Source organism: Xiphias gladius, chromosome 8, assembly GCF_016859285.1.
Source record: "Xiphias gladius isolate SHS-SW01 ecotype Sanya breed wild chromosome 8, ASM1685928v1, whole genome shotgun sequence".
Lineage (NCBI taxonomy): Eukaryota > Metazoa > Chordata > Actinopteri > Istiophoriformes > Xiphiidae > Xiphias > Xiphias gladius.
This window is the reverse complement of record NC_053407.1, coordinates 26405227-26424996: the sequence shown is the minus strand read 5'-3', so window position 1 is coordinate 26424996 and position 19770 is coordinate 26405227. Positions and strand designations below refer to the sequence as shown.

At 41.7% G+C, this 19770-nt stretch overlaps 2 protein-coding genes across 2 annotated transcripts in view; both read left to right on the top strand.

Moving 5' to 3' along the window:
- LOC120793473 (copine-8-like) overlaps positions 1 to 9811 on the top strand; it is an 80312-nt gene extending 70501 nt beyond the window's left edge. Inside the window, exon 21 of the mRNA XM_040133582.1 lies at positions 9712 to 9811. Coding sequence (XP_039989516.1) covers positions 9712 to 9762 — 51 coding nt within the window. The 3' untranslated portion in view covers positions 9763 to 9811. The remainder of the gene's footprint in view (positions 1 to 9711) is intronic.
- An 850-nt stretch (positions 9812 to 10661) lies between these two features.
- Positions 10662 to 19162, top strand: cpa4 (carboxypeptidase A4; the record flags this gene model as incomplete). The annotated part of the gene is made up of 11 exons (XM_040132305.1): positions 10662 to 10834; positions 11733 to 11814; positions 12585 to 12719; positions 12903 to 13001; positions 14288 to 14389; positions 14877 to 14978; positions 15596 to 15706; positions 16059 to 16149; positions 17194 to 17393; positions 17968 to 18052; positions 18858 to 19162. Coding segments are annotated over 11 exons (1368 nt in total), but the record flags the coding sequence as incomplete, so codon positions are not given.
- Positions 19163 to 19770: the final 608 nt, after the last annotated feature.

The following is a 19770-nucleotide window of genomic DNA, read 5'->3' as shown; positions in this document are numbered from 1 at the left end:
TTTTGTAATCTCCCCTGATCTGTTCTGATTACCAAGTGAAACCTTACAATATAAATGTTGTCAGCAATAGTCTGATCACTACAAAGACTCAGACTGTGGTTTTGTAACAGACTTTGTATCTGAACTAAGGCTGATACTTCACCCAGCAAACATTTTCAGTTTGGTCTCAATATGATGGCTATTTGTTATTTTACAGTTTGATTCAGAAACACTCCTTATTAATTTGTCATCCATCTTGAATCTCAGCACAGGCGGTAGCATTCAGCCGTTGCGCTCCCGAAAGTAAGGGGCAGATCAGGGTCAACGCATTTGAACTTTGGTCGTACTCCTGCTCCGCTTTGTGCACCACAGACATTAGTGCATGACTGTTGCAACAAACCAAATGCACAATAATGCAAGAGGCATGTACAGTGTGCAATAATGTGAACACGGCTTTCAGGTCCTCTGAAGAATTCACCTTCACAAGCTGTGTCCTTCGAAGGACCCTAATTTGGAATCCTGACTCTCTGTATTTTCATTCATCTAAATCTTAAGTATAATCCCAGCAGTGCATTTCACTACTTACTGCGTTTAGGCTGATTTGCACACACAGAACAACTCTGATAGCTGAAACATCATTTAATTACTTCTGGCTGCTGGAGAGAGCAACAACATGAGGAGAAGTAAATGTGCTTCAGTTTAAAGTATTTGTTGACTGTTGGTGAAGACTTTGTATCTCTTTATTTAGACTCCGGTGAGTTTTACAGTCTGTGTAAAAGGGGGTTTTGAAAGGGGTTTGGGTTTATCAAGTTTTCACATGACAACAGCGGCAGTCAGACGTTGGTGGAAGCACTGTCGAATACTGAGGGGTTTCTCTTTCACACTCAGCCATCTGGAGTTTATGGTTGAAGGACTCCTCAGAGCCCTTTTACTTTTTACATTATATGACACTGACAGTCTTTGTACGATCAAATTTTATGAAATCTCTGCTTTATTATTTAGTACCGTGTGGAGAGACAAAAAAGCGAGCACAGAAATAAAAGGACACCACGGTACCATCTGCTTCATTGTGCTGGAAATCTGACGCCCAAATTCGTAATCCAAATAAAAAATTAAAAAAAAAAACAATGTTTGTGCACAAAAGCATCACGATTCTTTTGTTTTTGTGCCATATTGTGTTTTTTTCAGTGAGTTGCTGAGCTGACCACTCAGTAAGAGATGCAGAGGCAATGTTGTGTGTGTGTGTGTGTGTGTGTGGGTAGCCGCCTGTCTTTATACTCATAATGCACAGTCCAATGTTACTCTATTAAATGTGAGGCTTTTCTGCTTTATTATCTGGCACAGTTGTTACACGCTCTCGCTCAAATGTCCCATGACAGATCTGCTGAAAACGTCCGATGGTTAGAGACCGCCGGCCTTGATGGATATAAATTGTTTGCCTCCTGCTCGGCAGAAAAGCAACAAAACAATCGGTTGATGCTGCGGGGAAGTGATCTGACATGCTCGGAGCGTGGGCCGCTTTGTAACAAGTGACAGTGTGCTAATTACAGCCAGTCCTTGTTCCAGTCCTGTCCAAGATTTTAATGAGCGCTCATTGCTATCTTCTCTGTATGTTTATCTGCATATGAGTTTTAACTTCACGTTGAGTTGTTATATTATTATGGTCACCTCCCACTTGAAGCTATAATCAGAAACTTTAAGAGACGCTGTAAGCCCCACACGCACAACCATCAAAAGTGCGGTAGGTTAATGTTATATAGCATAATCACAACCAGTGAAATCAGTGTGCTGCATAAAGGGGACTTCTGTGGAATTTGCTGGCAGGGATGCTGGAATTGTATTGTGACTAATGTTAATAATAATTCTCATTTGTGTAGTGCATTTCATAAAAATAAAAAAATACAACCATTAGAAATCCAAGAAAAACAACAATAACAAAAATTATACGAAACCCATTAGTGAGTAAAACGGATAGCTGTGCAACAAAACACTCAGTTTTAAAAAACCGTCTACTTGAAAGCAAGTAGTTGAAAAGTCCGATGCCAGCAAATGAAGCAGCAACAAGTAAATAAATTAAGTAATGTCTTTAAAGCAGCTGTGATTAATATTTTTATATTAGCATCAGCTCACGTAACCAATAGTACGTAAAAGGGGTCGCTCGTAGTGATGAACCCACGGAGGCTACGTATACAAGGCATCTAAACCTTTGAACGCCTCTTTTGGGTGAAAACGACTTGCATCCACATCAGAGTTTCCGGTTTGTTTTTGTAGATGGCTCTGTCCACAGTAAAAACACCCAGGCAGTCCTCCAACCACAACAAAACTGTTACAAATCACTGTTGAAAAATAAATAACTAACCCTTTGTTATGAAAATGCTATTGTTTGGTTAGATTTAGGCACAGCGGCAACTTTTTAGGTTTAGGGAAAGATCATGGTTTGCGTTAAAAGAAGTACTTTGTTTAGGTTTGAGGACCTTCATTGTCATGGTTACAATAATAAACACGTGGTTAAGGTTACAGAACAATCGTAGTTAAAAGAAACAACACTGTCTGTCTGAAACGGGAAACGAACGGCGGTCTCCTGTGTCAAAGACCCCAGGAGGAGTTCTTCACCCGACTCCCTCCTTTGCTTAAAATTGCTACGGTCACTAAAGGGGGTGGTCACTTTAATGTAAACATGTCGTTACGGGACATTTGCTGAAAAGACTGATGCTGTCTCACGCGACCACCAGTTGTCGCTCAACAATCAAACGGGAACTATGGGTCGTAATAAGCTGCTTACACAAACACAATCTGTGGGTTGTTTTGATGGGAGGACGGTCTCGGAGAGCCTGAACAACATAAAAACGGCATAAAACAGAAAAATCTCTTTTCAGCTCGCAAACGACAAAACTGCCAAACAGCAGACATAAGGTGTTGAACAGACAGCAGACCAAATCATTATTTCATGGTTGTGACCTTGTCTGACAAAATTAACATAAATCCAGGTTTGTGCCAACAGCTCTGCTGTGTCCTTTGCTGGATTGGCTTATAAAACGATCACAGAGAAGGTTTTAGCCGGCTAAAGTTGTCTTCTTAACTTTACTGACCCTGTACACACTGACACACCAAGCCGCCATTTTAAGATTTACACACTGTGGAGGCAATTCTGGAAAAGCTCCATTATGGGGCGAGGAAAAGACCATTTTAAGATGGATGGAGGGTACAGTGACTTTAAGCTAGTTGTTGGTTTACCGGTTTTGCTTCATTCTCACGGCTCTCATCAGCCCTGTTTCCAGCCACAGCGGGCAGCTGTTTTCAGCGGATGAAAGCTCTGAAGGCTGACTGCGTGCTACCTGTCCAGCAGGGACACAAAGTTAGCAACCAGCTGTTGAACACAGTGGAACATTTAGCAGCTAAAGAGCCAGATATTAACCTCTTTAGTTGGTGGAGACCAAAAAGAGAGTGAAAAGAGAGTGAATATTGGTCTCAACTTTGCCAAGTGGCCACAAACAAAACTTCCATGTCTGCTGAATGTATCAATAGGCAACTGTTTGCTAACTTGTTCGCTATATCAACTCGAGGTGATGATGCTGTTAGTGCTGTGCCACAGCCTATATCCGCTGCCCCCAAGTGGCCAAAAAAATATGGAAGGTTTAAGAGAAAAACTCAAAAAAAACCCACTGGTTTCAGTTTCTGAAATGTAAATATTTACTATTTTTCTCAGTATTCTATGATAATACTCAATGCTTGTGGAGGTTGGTCTCTTTGTCAGATAAAACTATGTTGTTGTGTTTGAATATGTCAACGTGGGGTCTGGGAACTTGTGATGGGCCTTTTTTACTATTTTCTGACATTACATGGATAAAATCTAGTCAGTGATTAATCAAGAAAATAATCAACAGGACAGACAATAATGAAAATTATCATTAGAAGCAGCACTTCAGGAACCTTAACGGCTGCAACTAATGACACTGATTTTGCTTGTCTAAATTCGTGATATAACATGTGAAGCCAAATAAAGGCAGAAAATATCTGTCAGAAATATAGTCCCTCATAGAGCAGATCAGTTCACTCTTTTTTACATAGCTCCATCAGACCATGCTTCATTTTCTCTGGCCCAAAACATTTACTTTTTAATATGCAACTCAGAGCTTCACAATTCCTAGCCTTGCTCACTACAGGGACCACCTGCACTTAGTGCTGAGACTCTAAAGCAATAAAGCAGACTTGAACAAGCTCAGCATGAATCTAATATCACTCGAGCCGATATGGGGCAACATAGCAACACGCGTCTCCGAGCTGCCGTTTCTGCCCGTTTTATTTCCCTCGCTCCCCCGTATAAGCTCATCAGCTGCGAGGTGCCTGCATGCTGAAATAGTCGGTGATGAGTAATGGGGTAAGGAATAGTGTGTAAAATTTTGATGACATGCCCCTCAAAAAACCCTGCAGCCAGCACACAAACGTACACCAACCCTGCAGAAAGCAGCGTCTGTCCACTCGACTTAGAAAGTACAAGGACCGAAACGTCCTGGCAAGTACAAGGCATAGTCTTAGGAAGAATATGAAACATCATTTGTGCTATTCTTAGAAGTGAACGGGGGGGTGGGTTGTGTTGCTAAATATAACCAGATCGTTTTGTGCCTGCCGTCCTATTTTTACACAAGCTGAGGCCTTCCTGGGCTTTTGTGGTCTTTTCTTAGACTATTACATAATAGACAAATCTTAAGATGCAATGATGCGGACACAGAATGAAGTAATCCATCATCCAATCAAGACTGAGAAATCTGTGTAATGATAAAAAAAGGATAAGAGGCAGATGTAAAAGGTTTTGGTGCAGGGTGTGTTGTAGGGATTTCTCTGAAGCCGTGTGGCAGTTTTTTGCAAAAACAAGAATAATGTGCGCTGGAATCTTGACAGGGTTAAACAGCCCGAAGGACAGTTTGTCAGCTCCCCGTTAGCTCGGATGGTTGACAGGGAGGGAAAGGTAATGAGTTAGTCTTCGGGGAGACATGTTATCTGGAGTATGCAGAAGTAACAACATAAAAGAGGAAAAAAACGCTGATTTTCAGCATTAAGATAGATGCGCCTTGGGACAGTTAGCATTCACTGCTCGTCCCGTAAAGTGAGAAACAAGCCAGCAGAGCCTGTCCACACTCTGCATCTGTGATGTTGCACAGATGTACGACTCCATCAAGACTCAATTGGAAAAGAAGAGAATGTAAATGTGACAGCGCCATGGAGGATTTTCTCCAGACGTAGCTCTGTTTCGAAGCTTATATAATCTTTGTACAGATCAGTGTAAACGCCTGAATGCATATTTTTAACAAAGTCAATGTGAATGGAAGATACTGTCAACAAAGCAGCATGATGAAAAGGGTCATTTTTAGTTTTGATTCTCTGTTCTATACACTTGACAGAGCTGATATATACAAATATTGAACTTGGGTTTTCAAGCAGTGTAAATATTTTCTGACTACTTTAATTGAATAATATTCTCCTTAAAGAGAAATGACACTCTCTGCACTTGGGGTGTATTTTGGTCTGTACCGGACCCGATCTTCAACACAGCTAAGACAAATCATACATTCTTTGAAAGCTGTAAGTCCCCTCGGTCTATCTGTGCAAAGCACACTAGGATCCCCCATATGACTGCAACAAAATTGGTTCAGACTGGCTATGGCTCCAAAGTGTTTTCCACGCAAATCGTACTATCAAAGGCACAAAAAATAGGTGAGCACACCAACTTTGCTCCTCTGTTGCCTCGGTTCAGTATCTCTTACATTCATTCTGACTTTTTGGTTGTAAAATTTAAAGAGTTACCTTTCAAAGGAGACCAGGGTCATGACTGTAATCAAAAGGGTTGAAGAAAAGTAACCTTTTTATTTTGGGTACATTAATTCTGGGCTTGTGCACAGAGATGGGGGTGTCTGGCATTAACAGATTGAAGCAGAAGCATCACTTTTAAACACGGAAAGCTCCACAAATCCATTTTTTTTACATGAAAAATGAATCAAATGACCATGTGTGATGTGAAAGAGGTCACTTGGAGGGACAACCTACTGATAATTATCAGCTCAGTGTGCAACTGTTGAGAGTTTTGAAGCCTCTTCTACCTCATTTTTTTGGCTGTACAACCCACAGATTCTGCTATCAGCAGTCCCATTTCCAGGAGCAGCCGGCAGCTTTTTTCACCAAACAAGGTCTGATAAAATCAGCTGTACACGTCCTACGCAGCACCGAGCAGCAGGCAGACAAAGTTGGCAACGAGCTGCGGAAGAAAGCCAGACATGTGAAGAAATAGCCAAAGCTAAAGCCCGATAGATTTCTCAGGAATTGGTGGAGACCAAAATGCACTAATAAAAGGGCAAATTTTACACGTACATTAGTCAGATTACCAGAAACACTACGCCTAAGGAACGCTGAAGTTTTTTTGTGCCTGCCAGTTGTTAGTTAACCAAAATTATTCTATGTAATATGATATATGTGTGAGGTATGTGATTTTCAGCCCAATGCACCGCTAAGTTTTGTTTTCGATATTAATGTTGAATCAAATGACTATTTGTAACGTGAAAGGGACATTTTCATCCCAACTTTTCAGCTCTATACAACTTTGAGCCTGTCTAAGCTCATTGTTTGGTTCTCCAGCCCAGACGTGGACTGCGTGAATGTGTCTCACCAGTCCCACGTATAAAACTTTAGACAACCGCTTATGACAGTCAAGCTCAGACAAGCTTGTAAGCTACCCTGCCCAGCGCCAAATGGCAGAGAAAAAAAGTAAACGAACACCCAGCAGCTAAAGAGGCAGATATATTTTCTCAGGAGTGCGTGGACCAAAACGGAGCTAAAAAGTGAGTGAATATCGACATGGGTTTGTCCGGCGACTAGAAACACAGATGTTGCTCTGTATCTGCCAGATGTGTAGGTAAGCAATCACCTAGCCCTAACAACGTGATAAGCTAATGGCATGTTAGGGCTGCTCTGGATTCTTTCTGTCCCTGTCACTGGCATGTATCTTAATTTTTTATGGCTTCATGTCGTTTCTTTGGTGGTGTATTTTACATATTTGTTTGTATATAATGTGTCAGCTATGGTCACATGCTTCACTTTTGTCAGCAATCTAAAATATTTGTGTCAGTCTCCCAGAATCAACCAGGGCACATTTCTAAACTCAACCAATATTTAGTATTCAATGTAAGATGCGGTTGTGGGTCAAATGGATCATAAAGTTCAGCCGCATGTCACGATGCATATTAAATCAGATGACTGACTTTTTACTTTTTCACCGGCAGAGAAACTGTCACTGTCTCGCTCTCAGTCTGCTCTCATTATGTCTCGTTCACACCCGCTGTCGCACATTATTCTGTTGTAGATGAAGCAGGGTGAGGGAAAGTTGGTACAGCGAAGCAGTAACTTACAACGCTTACTCATGAAAGGAGCACGTTGGACGTCGTAGAGCGATATCCTACCGCGTAATCGAATCATGGGAAAGATCACAAAAGGAAGTCACAGGTGACCCACTTCTCCTCGCCTCTGTCATCTGACCACCGGAGTGGACACGAGTCACATGAGATGTGCTCAGGTGACATACAAGCAAGGCAGCCTCGGAGACTCCCATCACAGACGCTGAAAATAAAACGGGTGCACAGTCATCTTTTCTCTTTCATACTGCAGTTTGTGTTGACAGAAAACATCAAAAATACAGATTTAAAAAAAATCTTGTTTTGGCAAATGCTCAGTAATATCTACGCATATGCTATGTGCAAAATGAGATGAACAAGCGAGTAATAAATGATTAATGGTCAATTTACGGTGGGGCCTCTGAAATATTGAGAGAGAGCTCAGCCATGTAATGCAATGTAAATGGATCTATTTATAGTGTAGCAGAGGAATTCATGTGGAACAAGCTAGTCGGAGGTTCCTTGTTCATATAGCTTTTAGAGGCAAATGGCAGCGGAGAAGGGGGGGGGGCACTACAGCCACATTTGCATGTAAAGCCACTTTTCATGGGGACGTTAAAGTTTTAGACACACGCAGCAGGAATAGCAATAAATAATTTCCACATTGAGAAGGACGGAAAGCCCCAGCTCAACTCCCACTCCCCTGTAGTCTCCCACGTCTTATTAAACCCCCTTCTCCCACTGCGTCTCATGGGATTGTTTGGGATTGAAAAGGAAGGGAAGTGACATGTTAAAACCTCTTTTTATTAATTCTGGGAGGGGAGGGGGGTGTTTGGCGAGGTGTCATAGCAGTTGATGGGAGCAGGGAGGCTGTGAGATGCACACTTTGGTGTCAACCAGGGGATATCAGGATGAATAATTTCACACAAACCCCAAATCCTCTGCTAACGGTAATAAAATATGATTGCGTTTGCCCCACAAGGGGGGAAGCCTGGGAGAAGTTTGCAGATCGCGTCCTTGTCACGGTCTCCTTTATTACGTTGTCACCAAGCGCTAGGAGTTGGTTTAATGGTCACTCGTTTGCAACATGGTTAATGCATATTACAAGAACTACATGACCTTCCAGAGATTGCCAGTGGACATGACTGTAGTTACGAATCTACATTTAGCAGCCACATATATTATATATGGATGACTGGGTGCTCAGTATATAGTATGCTGTGCTTGAAACTTTAGTGACTGACCTGTAGTTTTATTTCTCAAGGAACATATGCTACATCTTGTTTTGTCCAACCAATCGTCCAAAACCCAAAAATATTTATTTTACAATCATATAAAATAGAAAACAGCAACAACAAAAAATCGTATTCAGGAACCTGGTACCTGGAAGTGTTTGGTGTTTTTGCTCTGCTGTGACTCAAATGAGTAATCATCAAAATAGTTGCCAGGTCATTTTTCTGTTCCTCAATGAATTGATCATCTGGACAATCATTTCGTCTCCAGTGACACAGTCTGCTGTAGTTTTATAAGTAGCACTCACATACTCGTACTCACCACCTCAAGACGGACAAGATTCAGACAAAAAACCTCATTGGGTGATCAATAATTTAAGATTACTGGTAATTCCAGCCTCTTTAACATGATGTCACTCACTGTAGCCATAAATGGGGTTCCTTATTGCTGTATGGGATCTTGTTACAGTGTTAAGTGTGGTAGTGCACTGCCACCTACTGTGTCCACTTGCAAGTGTTTGTTAAATCCCCTCTGTTACATTTGCACGTCGCAGAAGTATGTGGACACCTGAACATCACGCCCAAACGTACCGTAACCGTTGAACGTCTCATCCTAACTCCGTGGGCGATGATCTGCCGCTATAACAGCCTCCACTCCCAATCAGCCAAGAGGCCCGGCTCGCCGTCGGGGGTTCCAGTTCCTCCGAAAAAGGTGTTGGATGGGGTTGAGGTCAGGGCTCCGTGCAGGCCAGTCAGGTTCTTCCACACCACACTGTGAGAAGAGTTTCTGTATGGACCCGGTTTTGTGCACGTTGTCCTGTAGAAACAGGACAGGATCTTCCCATGTGGAACTGGGTGTCCGAATACTTTGGGGCATATAGTATGTGTGATTGGAAATGCAAAGAAACTCATCAGATCTGAACCGCACATGTCTGCAAATTGGTCTTACAGTGTTAAATCTTGCTAAATGTATTTATTACTGCCTAGTTATTTTCATCCAGAATTGTCTGCCGTTCATAAAAGCTCGTCAGATTTGTGAAGTTGAGAAGGATGGATTTACTGCCATTGGTTTAAAGGCTGAAATGGTGTGTTTTGCTGCCCTCTCTGGCTGTACGTTTCAGGTGCGTGACCAGATGTGTGCTCCGTCGCCCCCACAGCATAATGACGCCTGACAGTGAGGTCACGGCGTCCTGCAGCACACCTCTACATCACCGCAGCAAGGTGAGAAGTTAGAGCACTGGAGATCAGCAAAGGCGGGAATTTCAGGGGGGTTCTCAGTTACTCTTTAAGGAAACTTTCACATGCTGACAAAATGTTTCATCCAAGCAAATATTCCTTAAAGGTCCAGGTAGATCCGTTTTGTATTAAAGTAATGGTTCCCAACCTGGGGTTTTGAATCCTTAAGGGGTCACAAAATAAATCTGAATCTAAATATATCACTGCTTCACAAAATTTGACTCACGTCTTTGCTTTTTTCTTGTGAAATACTCGAGAGTTGTACCTCAGGAACCTAAAAACTACTGAAATTAGACGGTCTGTGAATGAACCGTCACTTTATGATCAAACTGCTCACAGCTCCCAGTAACGTGCAGCCTGTCGCCACCGTCCATGCCACGTAACTGATGAGTTCAAATCAAACCCGGGACACGTTTCTCCAGATGGTCAGGCTGTAGCAGAGTGTAAATCATGCATAAACGCTGGATTATCCATGTCTCGTATCCATAATATAGGACACGAGTAATCAGATTATGCAGAGTTAAAGTTTGAATTTAGTTTTTTTCTTCATTTCACAGGCATTCATTCTACAGGTTGATCCCCGAAAGTGTAGTCAAAACATCTCTGTCGCCTTAGATGCACACAGTCCTGCTCATGCTGTGACTACTTTGTGTGTAATTAGATCAAATTTATTTTAACAGAGTTCACTAAAGTCAATGACATATGTGGGGAAACTGCTGCTATCTGCAGCTGAACACTGGACAGATTAAACAAAGCTTAATCTGCACGTCTGCCATTCAAAATAACTTTTTTCCACACGGGAGAGCCGTGTCATTATCAGTCAGAGCGGGGGTAACTCTCCTGCGTGGGAACAGTCCACCTGCCCGTTGACGATATGAAAAGACTAGAAAAACTGGTGCCTGACGCACATGTGGCCCCTAAACGGTCCGGACACACAGGCGAGATGAGGGGCCTCTGGCTGGTGTTGGTGCTCGTGGCCACGGCTAAAGCTGAGAGGGTTTTCACTGGGTACGTTTATCCGTGCACACTGCAAACAGTTACGCTGGTGTTATTCAGTTTTTTTTGCACTTTAAAACCACAATGAAATTCCAAGCTCTGTGTTTAGTGTGACTGGCGCCGAAGTCGTCCAAATTCTTATTTTACACGGCCAGTGACGTTTAAAGCTCGGCGGGGGTTTCGGTACTTTCCCCTGCAGGCTGTTTTTCTGATTTAATGATTAGCGTTTTCTTTTCTTTTTTTTTTCTTGCTCATCTCAATACTACTGTTATTGATATGATAAAGCAATAGTCAGAAAATCCAGAACTTAACTCAAACTTGCTACAATGCCGGTTGTAAACTTAAATTTAACAAGAAAATGTGTCTACACATTAAAACAAACGAGTGTTTCTGGAATTAAAAAGTACATTTTCTTAGGCATGAAATAACTATTACACCAGGATAAACCTCATTTGGGGGTTTATCTTTCAGAATCCGATAACTCACCCTGCCATTTAATTTAGAAAAGGATTTTGCAGTCTTAGATATATTCAATAAAAGTATTTAGAGACTAGAAGAGGTGGCTGTTCCTCTCTTAGATGCCGTCTGCACAGCATGTAAATTAACTACCCAAGTTGAAACAGTACATTGGCCTTAATGGGCAGAATATGACTTGACTTTATGTTTAGAGAAAGATTAAGACATGATTATAGTCTTATTAAAGAGAGTGGAGTGGGAGTCATGGGTCAGGGCGCCAGCTGTTCTGTGTGATTAATTGCTTGTTAGAGTGGAAGGCAATTAATTAAATCGCCCTCTGTTGCTGAACTCGCTGTAGATTGTCATGAATATGAGTATCGACCAAAAACATAGAATATCCAGTAAAGAATAATGTTCAGGGACTGAAATAAATTTTTTTTTTTTTTTTTTCCAGAGATCAGGTCATCAGGGTCAATGTGCAGTCTGAGGAAGACATCCAACTCCTGCAGGCTCTGGAGACCCAACAGGCGTGGGAGGTACACAAGCACACACACACACACACACGCACGCACGCACACAGACACTAACACAAACACTAACACAAACACAAATGCAGTGCAAACACCTACGTTCGAGATTTCTCAGCTGCTTGTGCCAGACAGTTTTCTCATGAACTTCCCAGAAGCGCAAAAGAAAAAACCGAGTTCAACTTGAAAATAATCCACCTGAGAGTTCGTGTGGGCTGAAGGTTAACAGAGTCATCGTCATGTTGGAAAGTCGGAACCTCTCAGAGGCCTGGCTTGTGTTTTGCGCTTCACACTTTAAGGCAGAAAAAATCCAGAGCGTAACCTTTCCTCATATTTTGTGCTATTTATTAAAAGTTTTGCCGAGACATGAATTCACGGGGATTTAGAAGCAAGCAAGTATAATAAATACATGGCCTCTATAGATTTTACAGACTCTAAATTAGATTTACAGAATCATCAGACTCTGACTAGATTAGTCGTTTAGATTCATAGTGGGACATTTTTTAGTGAAGCTTTGAATTTCTGTGATAGCTCAGATTGGGATTTGGAGATCTGTAATAAAGATTGCATTAGGAGGTTAGAGTTCAAGCTCATGTAACTTTATTTGCCATTTGCACAAGTGCAGAAGGCAAATGAAGGGGGGGCTTCTGAAACTGGAGTGAGTCGTGTTCATTCCTACTGGATGTATTTGAGAAATGATTTTTTTTTTTTTTTAAATGACCATTCAGCTCAGAAAAAACAGAACAGTCTTTGATCCCTCATTTCCTGTCCGATCCCAGCTGGACTTTTGGCTCCACCCGGTCTCCACTGAGCTTCCTGTCGACATCCGAGTGCCCAGCTCCAGTTTGAGCTCCGTCGGGGAGTACCTCAATGCCCACGGCATCTCCTTCACTGTCCTGATCGAAAACCTTCAGGTTTGTAATTCCCAGAGTGCAGTCGTTTATTAACACGCCCTCGGATACTTTGCCCTCAGACTGGTTCAGGGGATCTATCACTGCTCTCGTGTCATAGTTTCTCTAATTACGGTGTCCTGGTTTGATTCTGAGAATGAGGCGATTGCAATGGTGAATTTTACATTTCTTGCATGTCACGTTCAGGAGGTTCTTGATGAGGAGAGAGCTGAGATGGAGCAGAACCAGATGAAGGAGCGCAGCACCAGGAGCTTCAACTTTGGAGCCTATCATCCTCTGGAGACCGTAGGCTATACACACAAACACGCAACTTACTCGTGACTCGTGACAGATTAGGAGAAATTCATGGTCAAGACCCAGTACAAACACCTTATCATAACTCATCTCAGCTTCATATCAAACTGAGATTGGTAGCCAGAATATTAATCAATGACACACTGAGTGAAACAAGCACGACAGGACTTAACTACTCGGGCCGCTTTCGTGAAGACAGACTTTGACTGTGGCTTGGATAGATTTCAGCTGTACGTCCAAATTCATCTGTTGCACAACACTGGCTACTTCCTGGTCATATTAAGTAGCACTGTTTTGCCATTTCTGGCATAAGTTCCAGAAAAAAGACTTTCTTCTAACTCAAAAACACGGCTGATGCTCATCTCCCTTCAGTCCAGCAGAAAACGTTCGCCTCGTGTAAAAATCCAACAGTTACAAAGGACATTTTACTGTGAAAACAGTGCAACGTTAAAAAAACACTTCCAGCAACATAAAATCTCTCTGAAATCTGTGGCAGAGTTGAGCTACTTCGGCTTTCATAATGTGGCAGGGCTCAATCTTTATGCTCACCCGTCAGTCAGGCTCGAGATAGTTTCTTTGGTCAAACAAAAACGATTGGCAGTCTCCTCAGTGCTGTACGTTTCCAACAGGTTACCGCAGTCTCTGAAAACGTTGTCCCTTCACTCCACAACATTGTTAGTAAACCACAAATTGTGTTCCGCGTTTTCCCCTTTTTTCGTCATTTGGTGCCACTAGTCACCAGCTGCCGCTGATTCGGAAACACGGACTTTAGTTCAGATTTAGCCTGGGGTTAACTCAGACTCATCTAAAAGCAAAATTAAGACGACACACCAGTCAAAAAATCTCTTTGTGAGACCAAATCTTGGAATTTGTCATCAAGTCAAGTCCTGGGTGAAACCAAACGTCAGAACGTTCAGATCAGAAAGTTTTACGCACCTTTTGTTTTTTAATAATTATCGTCATCAAAAATTTGATAAGATGGAATCAGAAATCTATTCTTTTGGGCTTTCTCTCATGTAAATACAGGCCTTTCCCGAACTAGTCAAGTAATGGAGTTGTTGTCTTAAGTATACCTTAAGTCAGTGGTGGCAAATCTGGCCCACCAACAAAACTAGCTGAAGATTTCAGTTAAATAGTGAAACTTTTACATCATTTTTCATAAATCTGCAGTAAATATCAGTCTGTTTAGCCCATCTGCAGGCCCATGGTTTTGCTGACCCCTGCCCCTAAAGTACATTTAGTCCACATTCCACATTGATTCTGTTTCTCCCATACAGATCTACGGATGGATGGACACCCTGGTGGCTCAGCACCCTAACCTGGTCACCAAGCAGGAAATTGGGAGATCCTATGAGAACAGGCCCATGTATGTGCTCAAGGTAGGACAATAACACCTCATACAAGACAACAGCATTACATGAGTTTGTACCCGTCTTGTCTTTGCGCGACTGTGTTTGTGCACCGTTGGAAATGCGTCAACACAGGACTGATGTAGCAGTGAAGCTACATCAGTCTTGCGTTGGCAAGTCACTGTATCCCGCAGCTGACACGATGGAGGTGTGGATTCGACTCTCTCAGGGTCTGGGTCAACTGGGTCTAGTTTGTGCACACCTCTATAGTACTGCAAGTACACGTTAACTAGTATTTATTCCTTTAACCAGTTAGACTCTTCATCTGTAGGTTATAAGGAGAGATTGAACCTTTTGTCAACATTGTTTGACAACGTCACACTTCATTTAAGCCACAGTGTGTCACACATCCGCTGAGAGAAATTTCATGTCCAAGATGAAGAATGTTTTTGTTTTTTTTATGACTTTATTTGAAAAAAATAATCGGGATTTTAATTAAAATTTGCTTTGTGTGTAGTTCAGCACTGGCGGCCACAAGCGTCCAGCTATCTGGATCGACACGGGAATCCACTCCAGAGAATGGGTGTCTCAGGCCACCGGAGTGTGGACAGCCAACAAGGTACATGTCAGCAGGAGGAGGTTATACGGAACTGATGTGTGCGGGATCTCCTCGAGAAGCTGTTAAAAAGCCATCGGCAGAAAAGGGTCCTTTGAAATTCGTAATATGATAAATGGAGCTGAAGTAATTAGTCGATTGAAAGAAAATGAACTTTGACAGCCGATTAATCGTTTCAGTCATTTCACAAGCAAAAAATGCCAAACTTTCTCTGGTTCCAGCTTCTTTGATGTGAGGATTTCCTGCTTTTCTTTGTCATAGTTCATTGTAAATTGAATATCTTTGTGTTTTAGCTTCACTGGTTGCACAAAACAAGGGATCCGACATTTTATAGACAATTTTACCGATTCATTTAGAAAATAATCAGCAGAATAATAGATAATGAAAATAATCTTTAGTTGCAAACCTGATAATAATTGTACTTTATTTCCCCAAAAAAGGCACAGACTTCGTGATAATGCATCTGTTATCATCTGCCAACAATATGTGTTGAATCGACTGTCTCAGTGCATTCGGCTTTACATTTCTTCCTAACAGCTTCCGCTACACAATCTTAGAGTTTTCGTCCTCAGCTACATACAGTATACTGTTGGGAATCAATGCCTTGTGTTCTTTCTTAGATTGCCACTGATTACGGTACAGACGCCTCCCTGACCTCCCTCCTGAACTCCATGGACGTTTACATGCTGATCCTGGCCAACCCTGACGGCTATGCTTACACCCACACCAATGTACGGCACCACCACTCCACGGGACAGTGTTAGACTTGTAGTATCTGCATTATCTTTGCACTGATTTTTCTATTTTACTGTGAATATGTTATTTTTGTCTTGTGTGTAAGGTGGATGATTTAAGAGGGGGACATGATGAGGGTCAGAGCAGTCTAGTGTTGAAACCAGATACTTTAACCATACAGTTTTTTTCAATAAGGTTTATTTTTAGGTTAGTTTGAAATCACACAGGATTTGAAGGACACAAGGGCCCTGTAACTCACCAAGCACATAAAAGACGCACGTACAGTTTAAATCGTAGGAGGAAAAACGAAAAATGACATCGCACTGACTGGAGCTCTCTGATGTACAGAACCGCATGTGGCGTAAGACTCGCTCCAAGATCTCCGGCTCCAGGTGCCGAGGAGTCGATCCCAACAGGAACTGGGACGCCGGCTTTGGCGGTCAGTATAGAAAAGACAGTAAATGCATCTCATAAACTTTGTGTTGTATAGGTTTGTTTTTGTACTTATGCAGACAGAGAAGACCACTTTGTGGTCTCTAGAAATATGTCTTTTACAGATACAGATATAGAAATTACCTGCACTTTTTGAGGGTAACACGGGATCGCCCCAGTTTTACACGTTCTTCGGTCTTTGCCTGTTCTCCAAAAGTTACATTTCTCTTTGGGGCAATAATAACAAAATGAAAGACGTTCAAGCCTCAAACTTCAGCTGCTTGTATGAGTATGTACAGTAAGTTTTAAATTAATGTTTCTACACAGGAAAATACATTGAAGATATGATGGAGTATTTCTATGCAAAAAGTCAAACCTTCTGTGGTGAATAGTTTAGTCATCTTGAAATGTGAACCTCCGAGACACATTTATGTGGGAAGTCGCAGGAAACAAAAGACGGTTTTGGACACAGCACCTGAACACACGCTCAGTGGCCACTTTATTAGGTACACCTGCACAATGTGTTGGGATCCAATACAACAGCTCAGCCGTGAATTCTACCTCTGCAAAGATAACGAAGTTCAGCTTTTGTTGACACTGTTGGAGATGTGTAGATTAAATTACATGTTTATTGTTGAGGTCATAGTTAAAGTTAAAGGCTTTCTACTGGGCCACATAACATTGAGAGGTGTTTAGAATGTATGTGCTTCCCATTTACATACATGAGAATATTAGAAACACCCCTGAATATAATGCAGCCCAGCAAAACGCCACCACTAACTATGACCTCAATGCTAATACATATAATTGAGTTAAAACCTCTATGACAGTGTCAACAAAAATTGAACATTGAAGGCATCATAAACGTGACTTTATGGCAGAACAGTTGTATTGGATTGCCTTGGATGTTACACGTGCACCTAATAAAGTGGCCACTGAGTGTATATGTGTGTGCATGTAACGTTGTGTATGTCATGTGCTTGAGTTGTACGTGGAATCCTGCTGCTTTCGGCCATTTGCCAACCCTCTGACTTTCAACTCCTCCCTCCAGGTCCCGGTTCCAGTAAGAACCCCTGCTCCGATTCCTACCACGGCCCCTCGGCTAACTCTGAGATCGAGGTGAAGAACGTGGTGAACCTGATCAGGGGCCACGGCAACTTCAAGTCCTTCATCTCTGTCCACTCCTACTCCCAGCTGCTCATGTACCCACACGGTTATTCCTGCAGGAGCGTGCGCGATCAGCCTGAGCTGGTAAGAAAGGAGAAGAACAAAGGAGCAAACTGTGAGGAGGCACGTGGCAGATTGGGAGCTCTCACACAGGAGCGTCAAATCAGAGAGGCTGCTAAATTAGAGAATGTAGAATGTGTTTAAAAATGTTTGTATGTTTCTCCTACCCTTAACTATACGTAGCGGATGATTACAGTTTCTTTCTTAATTAAAGTTTTGGAGCTGAAAATTCAAATAATTTGCTCCGGAGCTGATGAATTATAGACTCATCACTACTACCTACGACAAATCATCTCTCTTAACCCAGCCAGGTACACACTTCTTCAGCAGTATTCTGCTTGGAGTTTTACACAGTTAACGCAAATCAACACTGCCTCATTGTGACTGATCAAGAGGAGATGCGCGGCCTTGAAAGCTGCTGGGGTTGTCTCATTCATCGCCCCTCCTCAGATTTTTTTCCATTTGAAGCGGGTCTTTTCCAAGCAGAAAGCTTCGAAAGCGAAACTTTGTCTCTCTCTCTGTCTCTTCTTCCTGCACCAGTCTTATCTGTGCTCCTTTCCTAACGTCAGTATTATGTCCCCCTTTTTGCTCCCCGTAGGACTCCGTGGGCAGAGCTGCAGTGCAGAAACTCACCTCTCTCTACGGCACCAGGTACAAAGTTGGAAGCATCTGCAAAATCATCTGTAAGTAACTTTGTCACCTTTGCTTGTACCACTTCATAAGAACTCAAACTGTAAAGTTACTAACAATACAGATTACTGGAATTTTTGGGATTTAATCAGGATGAATAATCAGTGGTGGAAAGAAACCAAGTACATTTACTTAAATCAACTTTTAGATGAGTGTATTTCCATTTAATGCTACTTTCTACTTCTACATCACTACAATTAATTACCATATTGTACTTTTACACTACATTCATTTACAGTGGACTAAAAAGTAGATACTAGTTATTAGCGGATATACATTTTAAATACAAATGACCAGCCTATAAAATCAGATGCATTCCTGTACAATATATATGAGAATAATATAACACTCTGAAAGGGGCCATTCGACATGATGAGTACTTTTGCTTTTGATGCTTTAAGTACATTTTGCTGATAATACTAACAATAATAATTATAATTTGAAATTCAGTACTTTTACTTCTGAATGAGTATTTTCATAGTTTAACATTCCTACTTTTACTTAAGTAAAAAATCGGAACACGTCCACCGATGTAAATGATAATAAACTGACAGTCAAATCTACTTAGATGAGACTTTTCAAAACCAAAATCAGTAACCGTAGACACAAAAGGAGAAACATGAAGCTGAACCTGGCGCAAAAAAAAATTCAACCTCAATTAAGCAAAAGTAAATATTAATTGCAGTCCATCTAAAATACTTGTAATATGTCTGACTAATGTTAGTATTAATGCTGCGGTCAGCACTGTTGCCACTAACGCGACTAGAGCGACTAACATGTCTCTTCCTCTCCTCTCAGATCAAGCCAGTGGCGGCAGCATTGACTGGACCTATGATATAGGCATCAAATACTCCTTCGCCTTCGAGCTGAGGGACACCGGTCGCTACGGTTTCATCCTGCCGGCCAATCAGATCATCCCCACCGCCTCCGAGACCTGGCTAGCCCTGAAACACCTCATGGAGTACGTCCGTGACCATCCTTACTGATGGCTCTAACCACGATTGGAAGATCAAGTTTCAAATCAAATGAAATTTGTGGAACATCATTACTCGTCATCCTACGCTGATTTATGATATCTGACTTCAATATTGGCCAATAAAGTCACAAATGCCCCATTTTTTCTGTGTTTCAGAACCCGTTTTATTGTCTCCGTCTGTTCATTTGTTACAGAGAAAATGCTTTATTAGGAACTTGACTTGAGTTGGAATTACTTGGCACCTGACACAGTCTTTGATTTCTAACTTAGTCCTCCATTAAAATATGTTAAAACTGACAATATATATATATTTGTTTAATCAATTTCAATATTCCATGGAAAATGTTGAGACTTCAGATATTAAATTATTAAAGTGCTGTTAATTGGTCCACAACGAGTTTTGATCCCAAAAAAAAGGACTAAATAAACTCTACTTACTTACTTGAGGTTTCTACAGTATATTTAGACTTGAGATTTATGTAAATGGACCCGGAACAGGCCTAGACCTGGACTTGTAGACCGTATTCCACATTTACATTCAGGACATGACTTTAGGATTGGGTAATTGGAATTTAAATATTTGAGTCTGATTTAGAAAAGTGAGCAAAACGTGGTTTTTAAAGCAGTGTCGTTTGGGCTTTCTTAGTCATGTAAGTCAAGACCACAGTTTATTAAATGATCAGGGGTGGTAATTGAAGTTAGGTGAAGCCAGTGACGGTGGCACATAAATCTGGG